An 18670-nucleotide genomic window follows, 5' to 3' on the forward strand; every position below is an offset into this window, starting at 1 on the left:
CAATAACTTATATATAGTGTCTTGTGTCATAGCTCATATGGTATAACAATTGTATTTCGATCACACCTGCTGATACAACCTTTTATATAGTATATTTTTATATACTATGCGTTATGTATTTGTTTACAGTTGAGGTGTATTTTAACCCACACCATGATCTTTCCTGGAAGTTAAAAACTAGTTTCTGTGCATATGAAGTGAATAATAGAAAATGAGAATAAATGGTTAAAAAGAGCTAAAATGAGACCGAATATTGGGCACGTTTTGGTTAGACAGAAACCAGATTTAATGAAAAACAAAATCCGAAAGTAGCTCGACATTTCAAGCAGTTACTCCTAGTTAAACAGTATGCTGTAAAGACTTTGAAGCTATATATATAAATAAATAAAACTTTCTCTCCATTACTACTCCGGAAAAGAATAATTTATGGACCTTAATTTGGAATAGCTTAGACAGCTATTCCAAATTAAGGTCCATAAGAGTATAAAATCTTATAGTTTTTAACTTAAGTTAAAATCATGATTCAAAAGTTTTATACTGCAACTGCATCCTGCTTTTAATGACTACTCTGAGACCAATGTGCATGAAATCCTAAGAATAATTTAAATAACCCCAACTTTTCTTATGAAAAAATGTCATTTCTCCATATTCAGCAGATCACACTTGCAGTGTTATGACTGAAGATGAAACCTCATCTTTCTTCTAACATCTGCTCTGTGGTGGATAAGACCTGTCAGCGTTATGTTATTACTGAAGTGGAGAATCAATAGGTTGTTTGTTCTAAAAGCAACTTAAGTTGGAATATGGAAGATATAGAGCAGCTTTAGACTTTCTCACAGGTGGCCAGGTGGAACACATCCTAAGTAGAGCATTTGTGCTAAGAATACCAGAATCTGTAACGATGCGGGCATTTTAGTGCATAGAAGTTTACCAAAAGGAATCAAGACCCATCTTTCCTCGTAATGCTTGTTGCTATTGAAGTGATGCATTCATGGGGAATTTATAAACCTCTTAGCAGAGTCTGCAATGGGACTAACCTTTGGAAAGATATGAATGTGCCCTACTTTGTGCCCTACTTTACAGGACGTACTCACTTTCATGTTCTTGTTTACTCTTGCCTTGTGAACACTTTGTTATAGTAATCTGACTTTTATAAACTAAAGTAAAGAGAAAATGTTATATATGATCAGGCCGTGTCCCATTAGCTTTTTTTTTTTTTTTTTTTTAAAGCAGCACTTTCTTTCTTTGGAAACATGTTTTTTTTTACATCTTGAAACTCCTAAGTGATTTTTCTTTCTAATGAAGAACAATATATGCATATTGCTTTTGCCCCAACCGTCAGCATGATTTAAAGCCGCTTCCTTTTATAATGGAATTTTCTCTACGACGGAGTGTTAAATGGAGGCTTTGGCTATTTAAATTTTGGTTCACTTTAAAGGGTTGTTTTACACGCTCAGCTTCAAATATTCCCCTCCACATCTCTGTTCAACACATTTGTTGTTTTCAAATGAAACAGCTGCACTGACAACTGCTTCGGTGATAAATGGTTAGAGTGTGGGTTCGGGTCGGGTAATGCCCATCCTTTTTACGATTCTCCCTTGTCAGCAAGTTGTAATCCTTGCATAGTTTCCATGTAGTCTTTTTGTCCTTACTTTCTGAACAGAAATGTCTTACCCTGACTACACGAATAAAAAGTTAAAAGTATCATGCCTCATGTAAAATGCATCGAAGGTATTTTGTCTGTTTCAGGCAGCTCGTGTGTTCTTTAAAACCAGGTCAAAAAACACGCAGACAGTGATTCATTTTGCAGACTGTGGTTTCAATTATTCAACATCAAAGTCATTGTTTGTTCTCTGAAAGTTTGTTCTCTGAAAGCATTTCTGGACTGGCTGCTGTAAAATCGCATTAACTTCACATTATCTGGAAACATGACCATTACAAAGCCTCAGAAGTCATGTTTTTTAGGAAGGGAGATCTGCTTAGACACCGTATATGCCAGTGGGCCATGCGTGATTTATTAATTTAAGGACATCAGCTGATACTTGGTTTGTGAATGTTTAGTAGCTAGAGACTGTAGCTGATCTAGGAACAACCTCCTTCTAAACGTCAGTAAGACAAAGGAGTTGATAGTGGACTTCAGCACTAAGCAGGAGAGGAACTACCAGACCCCTGTCATCAACGAGTGCCCAGTGGAGAGAGTGGACAGCTTCAAATACCTCGGCGTTCACATCACACAGGACCTGTCATGGTCCTGTCACATCAACACTGTGATGAAAAAGGCCCGACAGCGTCTCTACCACCTCAGACGCTTGAGAGACTTCCGACTGAACTCCAAGGTGCTCAGGAACTTTTACTCGTGCACCATAGAGAGCATCCTGACGGGAAACATCTCAACCTGGTTCGGGAACAGCACCATGCAGGACAGACACACCATCACATAGTACTGACCCACACATATGGTTCTTACACACACACTGGACATTCTGGACTTTGTTTACACTAATTCGATTAGATGCGTGGTCATCTAATCGAATCACTTCATCACTAAATCACTTTAAGCATATTTGCACTGCACAAGACGCTTACAAATGTGGATTGCACAACACTGGACATTATATTTCTTCATTTCCATTTAATACTTGTACAGCTGCTGTTATTGTATATATATGTTTATATTTCTTCATACATTCTTATATATTTCTATACTGTGTATTTGTGTATTTTGCTGTACAGTTATTTTATTTTCAACTTTAATTTATATATTTTATCTTATTCTTTCCCAGTTAAATTTACCCTTCATTCTAATCTGTTGTTGTACAGTTATTTCATTTTTAACTTTAATTTTTATATTTTATTTTATTCCTTCCTAGTTAAATTTACCCTTTTTAATTTTCATATTTATTTCCTATCTTATTCATAGCCTTTTTTTTCCTTTAGGTCACGAGCAGTTGTGTAAGCCTTTCACTGCATATCGTACTGTGTATGACTGTGTATGTGACAAATAAAATTTGAATTTGATTTGATTTGATCTAATAGGACTGTAGAGGATGAAAAGAGCAAATGGAAGTCAGTGGCATTTTAGTGCACCCCTTTCTGTTATATAAAACTCAACACTGATTAATGGCTGGAAGACTTCATTCATTTTAGTGGTGATGCTAATTTAAACTAGGTTATACTGTATGTACTCATGTAAAATGCAGTTCACATAGTTTATTCTCCCACGAGGAGGGGAAGAGAAGACATTTCCTTCAATACTTCCTGCTCTTTAAGTGATCTCAAGGCAAACAATGCAACTGTATAATGTATCATAATTGATCAACATCATTTTAGAGTAACACTTGGCTGTACAAGAATTTCCCATTTTAGAAATAAGTGCTCCAGCATCCACTGTTCTCATCTTTACATCCATCAGAGGAGATGGATGTGTCAGATATGAGGATGGAACCAGATGTTTCCTGACGCTTAGACATATTTTTTTAATCTTTTGATGTCTTCTGTCAGGATTATTACGGATTTTTTAATTAATTTAATGCTGCAAACATAGCTGTAATGTAAACATGCAAATCTGCATGTTTTTACAACTTATACTCCTTATGTCTCCTAAGACAGGTCAAAAAGTCAAGGTAGTGCTGTTCCCTGGGTCAGGATGTCATTGACATCAACTCAAAGCCTTTGAAAAATGATGATGTTCAGGCTTGTGTATTTGTCTGGGTTTTTTCCTTTATGATAGAGACATTTAACCCAGAAATGTCAAAATGAACAGAGGAGACTGCTACTTGCTGTCAATTGGCAATCAAATGGAGAAGTGTTGCTGCTGATCCTTGTTGCTGTGTGTCTTGTTTGGCACTCCATGAAGAGGAATCTTTCCGAGTACAGCGCTGTGACATGTGGCAGGATCTACAGTCTCTGGGTCAACATACTGAGCACAGACGGCATTAAATTATAAGGAAATTGCATAAAGTATATATAAGTGGAACAGCACATATGTCTATTAAAATCTATTAAAAGAAGGCCAGCTTTTAATATGTCATGCTTTTTTTCTAACCAAGAAAACATCAATCACTCTTTCAACATGCACATCAACTAAAATGTGATTTTTAATATGAATTAAAAATTGTCCAAGATACTAGTACATGTGTGGTGATCCAAATGATTTATAGTACGTAAGAGTTCTTTGTATTTTGACAGAGAAAACAAAGGCAGTGAAAGAGACTGGAAAAAACAAAAGACACTTTTTGTGTGACAAAGAAGATTTGATTTTTATTCGAAAAAAAATGTGGGCCAAAGTGGCGAGAGCAGCTTGTTGTCTGGACCAACACATTACACATTCTGGTCAGAGGTAATGTTGAACAGTGTCAGTATGGGTCCACTTGAACAGATGGTCTTCCAGCTTGCCCTTGAATTGCCAGCTTTGCTGAGCCAACCAAGTGGAATGGCATATTAAACCACTCTCCTTTTGCCTTGTCTTTGCATAGACAGGGTTTGATTACTCAGGGGGTTAGAAGCCAAATTTTAAAAGTGTGAAAGTGTGAGTTTCGTAGCTGCCCTGATTTTGCCCTGATATGACTCTCTGTGCAAAAAACTGTCTATTTGGTGGATTTACCAACCTCATATCCATACTTATTTGTGCATATGACTGTCTTAGCTGTATTTCATCATTCTTTATTGTAATGTTACTCAGTTGCATTGATTAATTATGTCTCCAACTCCTTCGAGTATACTTTTGCTTCCCTTTTTAGGTAAATATGCCTAGTCTATTTATTCAGCTGCACTTAAAAACATCTAGCAGCTTCTTTCTGGCAGGCTAACTGCTGACTGATCTGTGTAATCTGTGCTTGCAGACTGATTTATAATAGGCTCACGAAGGAACACTTCTTCACAGATGACAACCAAGCTATTTATCATCTGCTATTGATTTTCCTGTGCATTGTCACAAAAATCTGTGCTCACTGTTAACTAGTCTGAGCAGAATGAGAAAAAATTCAATGTGCTCACCATCTGTAGTGCTTTTACATTTATATTTTGTGGAACACTTATGCATAGTATTAGAATTTAGTTTTTATCTGTTAGAACATTCATATTTGTTTTGTTTTTTTTGCTTTTTACAGACACGCGTCATATTTACATGTTTAAATAAGTGACAATTCTTTTCAAATATGACTTATTACTTTATCAACAATCCAAGCCATTATATATATATATATATATATATATATATTAGGGGTGCAACGATACACAAAATTCACAGTTCGGTTCGGTTCGATACTTTGGTGTCACGGTTCGATATTTTTTCGATACAAAAAAAATGTTCATGCCTTTTTAATTTGTCATTTATTAAAATTATAAATATATATTTTAACTCAAAAGTACAGTTTTTAAATTTAACCCTAACCCTTGTGCGTGTTTTTTATTTTGACAGCGAATGCGCACCTGCGGACCACTTATGTGCAGCCCTGGTTATTTAGCTCGTCATATTGCTGCCACAGAAATTCTTTTGTCCATGAAACCATAAAGCTGCACTTTCTTTTTGCCTTATAGTCTGATTTGTCATAACTTCTCCGTTTTGTGGTAAGCTCTTCTTTGGCTGTCACTTCTTCACACTGACCTGTCTTATTTGGCTCAGCAGAACTAAAATATATATCTGTCTGTGAAGGTTCTCACAGATCAGTGCTGTCGCTCTCTATACACAGTTCGCGCGATTGCAAAGTGAAAGCAAAAAAACAAGCGCAAATTCAAACGCGATTTCAATATGTCACATATTGACAGTGGCTCACCGATGCCAATGACATAATTACCCAGCTACATTTCTGAAAGAATGCAAAAGCATTGACACATATTTTTCCTACAATAGCCCGACGGGCAGGGAAGAGAAAGATTTTGGTAGCCCGACTGAAAAAAATCGCTAGCTCCAGGACGTTGGGCTAGCGATATTGCGAGCCCTGTATCTGATTGAGGAATCACTCATCTTTGGAAAAGAGAGTTTATTACAGAGAAATGGCTCTTTCCAAAATAAAAGCTATACTATCCGCTTCTTCTGGGCTATATTCTCAGCAGCATATTAAACGGCTGTCTAAATGACTCGGCTAAAGTTAGTAGCATGCTTGCTTGTTTTTTTTCTGCTTCCACTTGTCTTTGCACTAGGATGATGTCGGCGTAAATGTGCAGTCATATTCGTTGTGTTCCCGCTAGTGCTTTCAGGTTAATCTCGTTGAAATGACCTTAACGCCACAACACGGCAAATCTCCGTTAACGCCTGTGCATGGGGCTAGACGGCCAACACGTTAACGAGCTAACTGCGCTAACACACTAGTTCCCACCCATGTAATTAAGCATTGCATGGCACATCCAACATACTGTTTTACTTTAGTCCATGACTGCTTACCTTCAGGGTCATACGTCACATGAAAACCAAAATAATTCCAAACGCCAGATCTGAATGAGGGTGGGGGAGGTCCATGTTGTAAGGAGAGCTTAACTTCTGTCTCGCTAGCTTGCCCTGCGCTCTTCCTTCTGACGATGCTGTCTGTGTTGAGCGCTCAGTGAATCTGCGTTCGACTACTCCGCCTAGGGTAGGCGGAGTAGTCAAACGCAGATTCACTGAGCGCTCAACACAGACAGCATAGTCAGAAGGAAAGTTGATAAAATAAATTACAAATTTTGTATTGTTCGATACATATGCGTACCGAACCGAAAGCACTGTATCGAACGGTTCAATATCGATACGAATATCGTTGCACCCCTAATATAGATAGATAGATAGATAGATAGATAGATAGATAGATAGATAGATAGATAGATAGATAGATAGATAGATATTGAAATATTTTGTCAGTTAATTCCAAGAAAATAAGATGTTTTATTACTTTTTAGTCATTCAGTTCATTTTTTTTGTTTTCTTTATGCATATTATCATTAATATGAAAGGTTGCAGCTGTGGTAGTTACAAAACAATACTGACTTTCCAGCATAGCAGAAAAGCAGAAAAGGGCTACAGAAGCTCTTGAGCCTTTACACTGAGATTAAAAGGGAATTAAATGGAATAGTTTCCAGAACTAAGTACCACATGTGTAATGAGTTATGTAAAAAGTCCAAGCTAAGATAGGTGGTAGTGTCTTATCCAGCATGTAAACACATCCAAGTACGATGGAATCAGGTGGCTCAATTTTCTCTTTAATGTTAGGCAAGATGTTTCTCCTGAGTTTAGTATTACTGAAACTAAGATTTGGTAGAAGCAAGAGCACAGAAACAAGAAATCATTCAAGCAAGAAGAAAAAAAATGTAATATACATGTTATACACGTAACCACTAGTGAGCCTATCATCTTATAACTGTTGATACAAGGCTGCCTGTCGACTTTGTGCAGTAAACTTTCTTTCTGTTTCAGATGATGGCAAGTTGTCATTTGAAGAGTTTAATACTTACTTTGCTGATGGGATCCTGACTACTGAGGAGCTACAGGAGCTTTTCTATTCCATAGATGGCCAACAGAATAAGTGAGTTTTTGACCTAGTGTTATATTTAATAGATTCTCTCTCGTAAACTTTGTGCTTTTACCTATTAAAGAGGGCAAAATAAAAGCATGCTTAAAGGCAGTGTTAATGTGTTCTTTTCAAGTCACCAGCCACAGATTAAATGTCTCACAGCTGGAGGGAGGTCCTCGGTAAACTCAACTCAAGCAGAATTGATGTTTACCCCCTCCTTTGGACATAAAATACTGTGGGCTAAACCAGCTACTTCAAAACCTAGACTACTTCCCTGAAATTACAATCAAGGAAATCAGCCTCAGGATAGCTGCTGAAATCACCGCACTGCAGTGAACGCTTAACTCTTTTAGCCACAGAGGAAAAGACCATTTCTCCCCTGCCATGTTGTATTTAATGTATCTAAGTCTGATCCTTACCTAAAGCCAGTGTGTTTTATTGCCTTTGGCAGATCAGGTATTTGTATTCATGAGGCATTTTGCAACTTTTCTTCTGTGCCAACACTGAGGCTTAACAAGGTTTCAAAATCTTTGTATAAGCTCAGGTGATATAACAAATTAACCATGATTGGTAAATCACTGAAATGCATCAGTAGGCCCAGTCTCACACACAAAAGCAGACTGGAATAGATGCATATGTGTTTTGGGAGGGGGGGTTTCTTCCTTTTTTGCATCTAACTAGTTTGGCTACAGTAACCACTCTGTATTTATTTTTGTTGTGGTGCCAGTTCTTCCATCACTGTGTAATAAATTGCTTTTGAACATGCTGCTAGGCTAGTATTGCCACTGTGATGAGAAACAATAGCCTCGAGACCTCTCTAACCACCCTCCAAGCTTTGAGGCAGTTGGCATGAACTGTGCTCTGATGTCTAATTAAAGGTTTTTCTTATTCTCAATATAACAATACAGTTAATGGAGTGGTGATAGGAAGAACGTGTTTTACCTGTATATGCTTGATAATGCTTAAAGTTATGCAGAAAATGCTGGAACTGAAAGCAAAGGGAAAAGAATGATCACATTAGCTATATCTTAATAGCCTAAAAGAGAGATATGTGGGAGCTCATTGTCACCATCCAAATGCAGATTTGTAACAGCAACTGCCAAAAAGGCATTTGTTTTTGTTGTCTGCAGGAGCTGTGTGAGCATTATAATAATGCAGCTATTTACCAGCTTCACTTCCAGTTTGATTCAGTCTTTAAAATGTCATTAAAACAACAGGGGAATTTTTCACATAGTAATGGTAGTAGTAATGGTCTTTATCAAAGAGAATAATTTCTCATCAAATGTAAACCCTTCTGCTACGAAAAGTAAACAAAGACGTATTTATTGCAATGTTTTTACCACTGTGGGAGAAGTAAAACAGACAATGGTCTAACATTTTAAATAATGATAAAATGCAGAAGACATCATTTCTAAGGAGAATAAACATTTCAGGTTAACATGCTGCGCACAAGTGTGATTTATATGGTTTTAACACTTTAACAAGTCTTGTGTATGTCTTTATATGACAACACTGTTATCATATTAACTATATTCACACATAGTCACACCAAACCTCTCAAGCAGAAATGAAGAGCTACATAACTTTGAATTTTCCTAATTAACTCTCAGTATCTTCCCTGCTTCTCTCTTATGTTCTGCTCTGCAGCAATCTGGACACTGACAAGCTATCAGGTTGGTTGGACTGTGCTTACTCTGATTTCTGTATAACTCCTATCATAAAAGTTACTGTCATAAGTGCTTGTGTTACCCTATCCTTAGATTCTTTTTTTAATTATTATTAGTGTTCATGAGTAACTTCATAGCAACAGTTTAAAAACTCTGGGAAATTTGCATTTTCAAATGAAAGCATTGTATAAAGTTAGAGGCAGCAGGTTTTGCTGTGTTTTCTGCGCACGCCAAACAAGCAACACAACTAAATTATATATCAAAAGCATTTGTGATTTCGTTTGATTTGAATGTGTCGTCTGACATGTTTAGGTACTGCTGAGCAAAATCTGGTAAAAAGTCATGTTTCCCTATTGGTAGACTTCTTGTGTGGAAAGTCAACCAGGTGCTGGTTTCCTAAAATTTACAGACATACAGTAAGAGTCATATCGATATTGTTATATAGTATACACAGTAGTAGTGATATATATAGTAGTGATCTATTGGCCTATTTTTTTAATCATTTTAAAAAATACATGTGTGTCAGATGACCTGAATAAAGTTAAGAACTAGGACAGAGACCGGTAAATATGACTTGTACCCAGAATAAAACTTCTGCATAATTTATTGAATGGGAATGGCATCTTTTGCATCTGACATCAACAGAAGTTGACTGTTTTTCCATAACAGAATGCTTCTTTTATCTCATATGTAGTTCTGTGAACATCTGTCAGCCACTGCTCTATGTTCTTTAGACCAAATTGTTTCTGATTAACGGTTTAAAATTCAGTAATGCAACATAAATGAATGTAACTGAGGGGAGTGTAAAGGCTGCCACCAATCCATTCACCTTGGATCACATTGTTAACTGTGTGTCATGTCACTCGTACTCTTAGCTAGTGTAAAATCAAGTTTTTAATTAAGAATCAAGAGCTAATTACTATTGAGCTTTTTCTTTGCTTTACTCTTGCTCTATCATATATAATTTGGTGAACCTTCCTCGCACAGCCTTTTTACCGTGACACTTTAAATAAGCCTCGGTACACTGCTTTTGCAGTTACGTGAGCTCATTTGTGACATAAACATTAAAATGTGTAGGAGTTTCTTTATAGCAGTCGGTGCTGTCTGGTGTGAAATGAATCTTCACGCTTGCTATCATTAACACTACAAGAGTGAATGAGATATCTTATAACACTGCCTTATTAAAATTAGTAAAGAAAAAACCCTCAATTTCATGAAACGGGGAGCGCTAAGTGTTGCTGACGTATTGTGCATTCATTATATTCTCACTCCTGTAGTCGTCGTCGTCTCTTAATTGGAGTCTGTCATGGCAACATATTAGAGCTTGTCTCCAACTTTTAAACGTTAAAATTAATGTTTGATGACTATTCATGTTCATAGTCCGTGATTGCAATAACACTGACAGGTTTTTTTTGCTATTCCCTGTTAGACTATTTTTCTCAGCACCTTGGAGAGTATCTTAATGTCCTTTCAGCTCTGGAGAGCCTGAATATTGCCATCTTAAAGGCAATGGATAAAACTAAAGAGGTAAGAATTCACCAAAGCACGTGAAGACTCTGAAAGCTATACTATGAACCATTTAGTTTTATGTGAATCTGTCTTAATTTTGGCAGACCACATGGCCACCACTCGCTAGCTCTGAATTCAACAGATTATTGAAATGACTGCACTATTCTCAAATTGGAAGTTGGGCTTCACACAGACTTTGTACTTGAGAGCTGGCAGGTTGGATGTAGTCTCAAATGTAATACATGCACCATGCAGGTAATAGCAAGAAAAACTGAGGGCTGAAAGCAGTTAGTTTTTATCAATTCAGATGATTCACACTGACTTACATCACCTGTGGTCTCGTTATCCTTGGTCCCACTTTGGAAAATACCGCCAAACCCCGAAACACAAAAATGTTGAATGAGTCGGTGAACGGATATTTACCTGTTAACGCTTACCAAATTTTATGTAACAAGGTTAGGACACTTTGACGGGGTTTATCCTATCTCCTATTAAAACCTCAAACTGAGTCTTCACCTTATAATATACTGATTTGCATTATGGGGACATTTCTTTACCTTAAAGGAGGTGGGCCTACATAACGTGAGTATCCAAACCAATCCCCACAATGTAAGTAATACAAGTAGACACAGACACGCTCACCAAGTTAGGTTTTTTTGTGCTATAAATCTCCTGTGTTTAGTTTTGTGCTGATTCTTGTCTATTAGAGGAAGCCCCCGTGTACACAGATGGAGCCACTGCTGCACTAAGTCTCCCAGAAGTGATGAATTAACAAAAGAGGGAAAAAAAAAAATATTTCAGGCAGGGATGGGCTGGGAAATAAATCAGATGGGGAGTTTGACCCAAGAATGACTTAATACGTTCTGCACAAAACACAGCAGTGTTGTCTCAATATCCTAACTATAAATGAGTCACAGATATCCTATATAACACAATAATCTACCCGATACTTTGGACACAACTGTCATGCTGTTTCTGTTTATTAACTTGTCTGTCAAAGCTACAGCGTGTACTGCACCAGCATTAACATGTAACTAAAATCGTTGACTTGACTTCCCCTTGTTACTGCTTGCCCTTTTTTTTACTCCAGGGAACTTCTTAACATTTCTGTTCCTGTCCAGCAGCACAGCACTTTTGGTCCTTTTTGCTGCAGCAATTACTGCTCCCACTGCTAAAGCTGCAGATGGAAAAAAACCACTGATTAGTATTTAAGCCAGCAGTCTGCCCACCTATGTACTGCGGGTCCCATGGGCCTTGATTGTGTTCAGTCCAAGCAGAAGAATCAATCCACATAATCAGTCTTATTTTTAACAATTATAGTATGCTTGATTTTAAGAAAGTAGCTTCCTTAAGTGCACATTCTCTTCCTGAGCATTAAATGAGGAGACTGGTAAATTGTGTGAGTGGTTAATGAGAAACTGCTGCAGGAAGAAGATGTTTTGATGTACCTTAGTGCTTAGACTAGAGCAACAGGAAGAAGGTAGTCTGGTTGTGTGCGATGGTTTTTAGTTTTCTGGTTATACTAGATTAATAAGAGATAGAGACAGAGATAGAGCAGGAAGGCAATTCTCCATGAAGAGGAAGAAGCACAAGCCATGACTTTACTTGAGAGATTTTGTTGTTTTTAATACTTGGCCTGACTGCAGAGATGTTCTGTGTTTATTAGGTAAAACAACCACACATGCCATAATCAGGAATCATGCACAGCACCAGTTTCTTGTAGTGTCACCAAGTGACACTGCAAAATTATGCAAAAAGAAGCTTTGCAAAGTCCTGAGTAGCACCAATGGACTATCAGTGCAGTGCAATCCCATGACCTTAAGTCTTGTTCAGTCTGCAATTTTCAGTCCTAACTGCTACAAATATTCTCTTGATACTCCTGATGTCCCACGGTGTGTGTGTCCCAAAAACCTCATGTAATAATATGTACCGGTTTGGCACAGCCTAGCATTTCTGTACCTGTTTATTATGTTGCTCAACTAGAGCTGACAAAATGTTTTAAAAGTGCTTGAGGATTTTTTGAGGTAACAGCTATGAATCAGGGATTTAAAGTTTAATAGGAGTTGATAAATGAGAAGAGTGGAGGAAATGTGTTCTGAATAATTATGGAACCTGCCTTAATTAGATCACCTACCTCCTCTATTTGGCCTCTTCTTTAAAGCTGTTGAAGTGGGTAAACCCCTAGAGGATTGTGCAGTCACTGGTTAGCAGCTGTGGTCTGTCAGTGCTTTGGACTGCTAATCCCATGATGCTTTTTCAGTAGAGGCTCGTCATCGCAAGTTTTGACAATGAGCTATGCAATGTTACTTCACTCGCACATTGCGTGACTATGTCTCCTTTGAGAATGCGTAATCACATTTGTGTTTGGGGACATGAGCAGCAATTATGTCTCCTATTAAAGTTCTTCCACCTTGGAATTTGAATACGCACTTCTGAATAATGTATGTGTTCTGAGAATTAATTAGCCCATTTAATTGCAGCTGTCACACATTTCACAAGTGCCTGCAGTTGTTTTGGAGAAGTTATCACATGATCGCTCTCTCTCCTTCTCTGTGTGGTGTGTCTTGTCTCAGAGCTGCTTTTCCTTTCTTTGCGCTTTGGTTTGAGCAGTTTGTCCTTTAACCCTTTGTTCTGTTTGTCGCTCTCTTTCTCAGGAGTACCAAGGTGCCAGCGTGTTGGGTCAGTTTGTCACCAGATTCATGCTAAGGGAGACATCCAGTCAGCTGCTTTCTTTACAGAGGTCCCTGCAGTGTGCCATGGAGGCTGTGGAAGAGCAGAGCAGCCCTGCCCCGTTAGTACACTATGTGATACAGTATTTTGTGTTTTCTGTTATTTGTTACATTTTATTCAACACTGTTTACATACTATTAAAGTCTTAGTCGTAATTTAAGTAGAGAACTTATGAGCAACAGCATTTCTGATGACTGGTGCTGTAATGCTAAACTCAGGTATAAGGATTACCTTGTGGGTTTTTTTCATAGATGCTGTTCTAATGAAAATTTAGAATTTTTAACTCAACTTTACTTTACAACTTTAAAATTCTGCTGCAACACTGCACAGAAAGGGAGTACAGTCATGCTTTTCTATGCTGCATATATTTTAAATGTAATTTCACTGTTGTAAATCTTTAATTCCAGTTAATTAAGGCTTCTGCTTCTACTTTTATATGTAGATTGGAACATGGTCAGTGGTTTAGGTATGACAGAGTTGTCAGAATTAGTCCTCTTTTGTTGCCCACTGGATGGACTTGCAAAGTATGTAGAAACACAGTGCATACTTTCGAGAGTGACACTGTATTTTGTACCAAGTATTTTATTGCAGAGTGGATCACACTATGAGAATTGTTGTCTGAACTGTTAATTACATGTGAGCCAGAAGCCTGAAGCATCATTAGTTATAAAAGCGCATTTTTCCTCTCACTTACCACAACACATAGAAGCTGCTTGAGCCGAGGGGACATGCTGATGCTTCTCTTTGATTTTTCAGATTTTAGAATTTGTTGCGCTTGCATCATTCTTATGATGTTCCTCGGCTGTTTTTTAAGAATGATTTTTACACTAAAGGAAAGGAGAACATTTAAAGGTTTTTTTGTTTGTGTTTTGTTTTTCTTAATGCAGTGGTTAAATAAGTTCAGCCCAACTGAGATGTGCAGCAGACAGTCCAAACTAAAATGAATAAAACACATCTAAGAACTCATTCCAGTCTATACAGTGTGGTAATGATGGATCTAACAGAGGAAATGCTGCATATATGTTCATACTGCTTAGTGAGGTGTGGTATAAGCCAGCGTGTTTGTTAGCTGAAGGAGAAAAATGACTCATGCTGGAGGGATGATTTCTCTGCTAGACTTTGCATTCTGTCGTACCATGATGCTCTGTGTAATTTAATATAATAATCCTATATTTTTATATACAGTGCACCATAATAACTCAGAATGTTTTTCTCTCTTTAATCATTCAACAATGTTTTACTAATATCTCACTTTATAATCTCTCTTTAAAAAATATTCAACCACAGCATTTCAAGACTACTACTGCTAATGCAAACTGCTTCAAGAAATACACACATACTATTTTTTAATTGTGTCAACAGAAAACTTCCATAATTCATTATTAGCACAACCAGGTATGAAAAAAACAGTTAGCATTGGTCTAAGCAATACTTTTAAGCAAGAAATTCACTTAATCAATGCTGTATCATGAAGCTTTCTTTCAAGACATGCCTTTGAGCAGAAAGCTTTGAATTTACTGTATTCTCACAGGCTTTCAAACAGATGCCTCACTAATAGGTAGACTGTTTGAAATTCAGAATTTCTGTCAAAGACCTTAATGCTTTCATTAAATGTAAATGAAGGTCATGGAATAAAAACACAAATAAACTGTTGTCACCAATTAAGAATTTGGCAAACACGATCCATCTAGGCATTTAATGAGTAGAAGTCTGTGTCAGCACAGGTCAAGATTATGACTAAATGCTTTGGCAACACTAACTGTTCTCATTTAAAATAATAAGGATACTTTTCTACATTTTTCATGGCTAAATAATTTGGTAGCACTAATCGCAGCCTGGGTTGTCTCTTTTCTTACCTCTGGGTGCCACGCTGGCATTATTGAAGATAATAGAGTGATTATAGCCAGGGTGAATTATTGAGAGTTGACTGGGGGAGGCAGAGCAAGGGAACAAGGCTAAAGGATGATATTGGTAGCAGTGACATATATAGACAGTAATTCACTAAGAGAGAGAAAGCAAAGCAGAAAAAAGAAGTAAATGGATAGCAGAATGATACAGAGAGCCTAAGATGAATTGGAGAAAGGAAAGAAGGCCTGTACAAATGAACATAACACGGAGCTTTTTGGTCAGACACTTTTAATATTGCTCAAGCAGATATAGATTTGGACAGACACAGTGAGTGTGTGTGTGTGAGTGACAGAATTAGAGACATATTGAGTTAAACAACAAACAGCTTATTTCTCTCTCCTTTGCTTCACTGCAGTAGATTTATGGTGGTTGCAGTGGCCTTTGGGCTCCAGGCTGTTCTCAGCATGATAACCTCCTAGCAATGCACTCCCTCTGCGCTGTCAGCATGATCCTGCACACACACACACGTAGACACATACACAGACACACGTATTAACGTGCACACATAACAACACAACAAAAGGAGGGAGACACTGGCTCACACTACCAAGTACAAACAAACGCGCAGAAGCATTTAGACACACAGAGAGCCACACACACATACATAACTAAATCAAAGTCTTCACACACACAGACACACACACACACACACACACACACCACACACACACAGACACACTATCTCGATTGTCACACCCTCATGACTACAGAGTGCTTAACATCCTGCCCTTGACACTCTGCATTTAGCACAGCAAACACTTTTCCATCTATAACAGAGATATAGATAGTGTGTGTGTGTGTGTGTGTGCATATGTGTGATTGAGGAAAGGAGTAAGTGTAAGTGTCTGTCCCCCTTAAATCTTTACCCTGTGGGATAATAAGCTGTTTTCACCTCTATTCTGGATGTCTCTTTGTGTGTCTTTGTGCCATTGATTATGCTGTGTCTCTTGCATCATACATTAACCTATCTCAGTTTCTGATTGGAATCAATTATTAATGTATCATTCTCCACATATTTTTCTTCCTCTCTTTGCATTCTCTGGCCCCTCAATCTCCTCTATTCCTTCCAATGTTTCGTTCTATATATGCTTCATATTTTCCCATGTGACTTCCCCTGTTTGCTATATTTTAAGAGGTTTTTTCCACATTGCTCTGACAGTTGCTGTCTTTCTCTCTGATGTTTGTCTCGCTGGATTTACACTGCTGTCATGGCAGGAGAGAAGTAAAGGCGCCAGAGCTGACAGCAATACAGAGAAATGGCAGGCGCTGTGGTCGCAGGGTCCATAATAACCTGTGCCTCTCTCCATCAGATCCCTGCACTGGCATCCTGACCATGGGTAAGAGGAACAACAAAGTACAGGGTGGGCCATTTATATGGATACACCGTAATAAAATGGGAATGATTGGTGATATTAAAGTCCTGTTTGTGGCACATTAGTATATGTGAGGGGGCAAACTCCTCAAGATGGGTGGTGACTATGGTGGCCATGTAGAAGTCGGCCATCTTGGATACAACTTTTGTTTTTTCAATAGGAAGATGGGCCATGTGACACATCAAACTTATTGGTAATGTCACAAGAAAAACAATGGTGTGCTTGGTTACAACGTAACTTTATTCTTTCATGAGTTATTTACAAGTTTCTGACCACTTATAAAATGTGTTCAGTGTGCTGCCCATTGTGTTGGATTGTCAATGCAACCCTCTTCTCCCACTCTTCACACACTGATAGCAACACCACAGGAGAAATGCCAGCACAGGCATCCAGTATCCGTAGTTTCAGGTGCTGCACATCTCGTATCTTCACACCATAGACAATTGCCTTCAGATGACCCCAAAGATAAAAGTCTAAGGGGGTCAGATTGTGAGACCTTGGGGGCCATTCAACTGGCCCACGACGACCAATCCACTTTCCAGGAAAGTGTTCATCTAGGAATGCTCGGACCTGGCACCCATAATGTGGTGGTGCACCATCTTGCTGGAAAAACTCAGGGAACGTGCCAGCTTCAGTGCATAAAGAGGGAAACACATCATCATGTAGCAATTTCAAATATCCAGTGGCCTTGAGGTTTCCATTGTTGAAGAATGGACCCACTATTGTTGTACCCCATATACCACACCAAACCACTTCTTGGATGGATCCATCCAATGTAGGTTAGTGTCAGACCAATAGCGGTGGCTTTGTTTGTTAACTTCACCATTCACATAAGTTTGCCTCATCACTGAACAAAATCTTCTGCGTGAACTAAGGGTTCTGTTCCAATTTTTGTTTTGCCCATTCTGCAAATTCTGTGCGCCGATCTGGGTCATCCTCGTTGAGATGCTGCAGTAGCTGGAGTTTGTAAGGGTGCCATTTGTGAGTAGCTAATATCCGCCGAAGGGATGTTCGACTAATGCCACTCTCCAGTGACATGCGGCGAGTGCTACGCTGTGGGCTCTTGCTGAATGAAGCTAACACAGCCACTGATGTTTCTTCATTAGTGACAGTTTTCTTGCGTCCACATTTTGGCAAATCCAACACTGAACCAGTTTCACGAAACTTAGCAAGCAGTTTGCTAACTGCGGCATGGGAGATGGGTGGTCTTGTAGGGTGTCTTGCATTGAAATCTGCTGCAATGACCCGGTTACTGTGTTCACCAGATATCAACACGATTTCAATCCGCTCCATGGCCACCATGGTCACCACCCATCTTGAGGAGTTTGCCCCCTCACATATACTAATGTGCCACAAACAGGACTTTAATATCACCAATCATTCCCATGTTATTACTGTGTATCCATATAAATGGCCCACCCTGTAGACTTAAATTGCTAAAAGTGAAATATGGTCTTTTTAAATTGTTTGTTGTCTGTAGCAAAAGAAGGGAACATCAGACGTCAACTTATTGGCTTCCTTTTTTTCTCAGTCATTTGCCACCAGCGCTTAGGTGCAGTATTTGTAACTTAATAATAATGATAACAATTTCTTATAGAACAAAATCAACAAAGTATTAGGTGATCTTTCAGTGTCAGCTGAAAGATCCGAACAATCTCTTGGACATTTATGTTTCCATAAATGACCAAGAGATGTGGGAATGTAACACAATGTAACCATATTGAAAAAAGGAGACAAAGAGGCAAAATTGGCAACAAAATAAATTATTTTATTAATAATTAAACTAAAAGAGACAGACAAGCTTCTTGCACCATCAAAGGAAAGAAAAAATTACAAAACCCAGATGTTGGTAACTAATTAAAGAAGTAAAAAAAAAAGGTTAAATGACCAATAACTCTCCTCTTCACAGAACAGAAGCAAGCAGCAGTAATACACAGCTCACAAGCTGCAAAACAAAAAGGCAGACTGTCACTAGAGCTCTCCTCTCTAGTGCCAGCCTTAA

General features: G+C 38.2%; 1 protein-coding gene across 3 annotated transcripts in view; it reads left to right on the forward strand.

Moving 5' to 3' along the window:
- Positions 1 to 18670, forward strand: part of LOC147331279 (N-terminal EF-hand calcium-binding protein 1-like) — a 53169-nt gene that overhangs the window by 18737 nt on the left and 15762 nt on the right. For all 3 annotated transcript variants that reach the window (XM_086293485.1, XM_086293483.1, XM_086293484.1), the window contains 5 exons: positions 7385 to 7493; positions 9129 to 9154; positions 10578 to 10675; positions 13312 to 13448; positions 16511 to 16632. In XM_086293485.1, the coding sequence (XP_086149611.1) occupies positions 7385 to 7493; positions 9129 to 9154; positions 10578 to 10675; positions 13312 to 13448; positions 16511 to 16632 (492 nt within the window). The remainder of the gene's footprint in view (positions 1 to 7384; positions 7494 to 9128; positions 9155 to 10577; positions 10676 to 13311; positions 13449 to 16510; positions 16633 to 18670) is intronic.

Source organism: Aulonocara sp. 'chitande type north' Nkhata Bay, linkage group LG5 (assembly GCF_057382095.1).
Source record: "Aulonocara sp. 'chitande type north' Nkhata Bay isolate Kocher_YH1m ecotype deep benthic linkage group LG5, A_spYH_male_GT1.1, whole genome shotgun sequence".
In the NCBI taxonomy this organism is placed as follows: domain Eukaryota; kingdom Metazoa; phylum Chordata; class Actinopteri; order Cichliformes; family Cichlidae; genus Aulonocara; species Aulonocara sp. 'chitande type north' Nkhata Bay.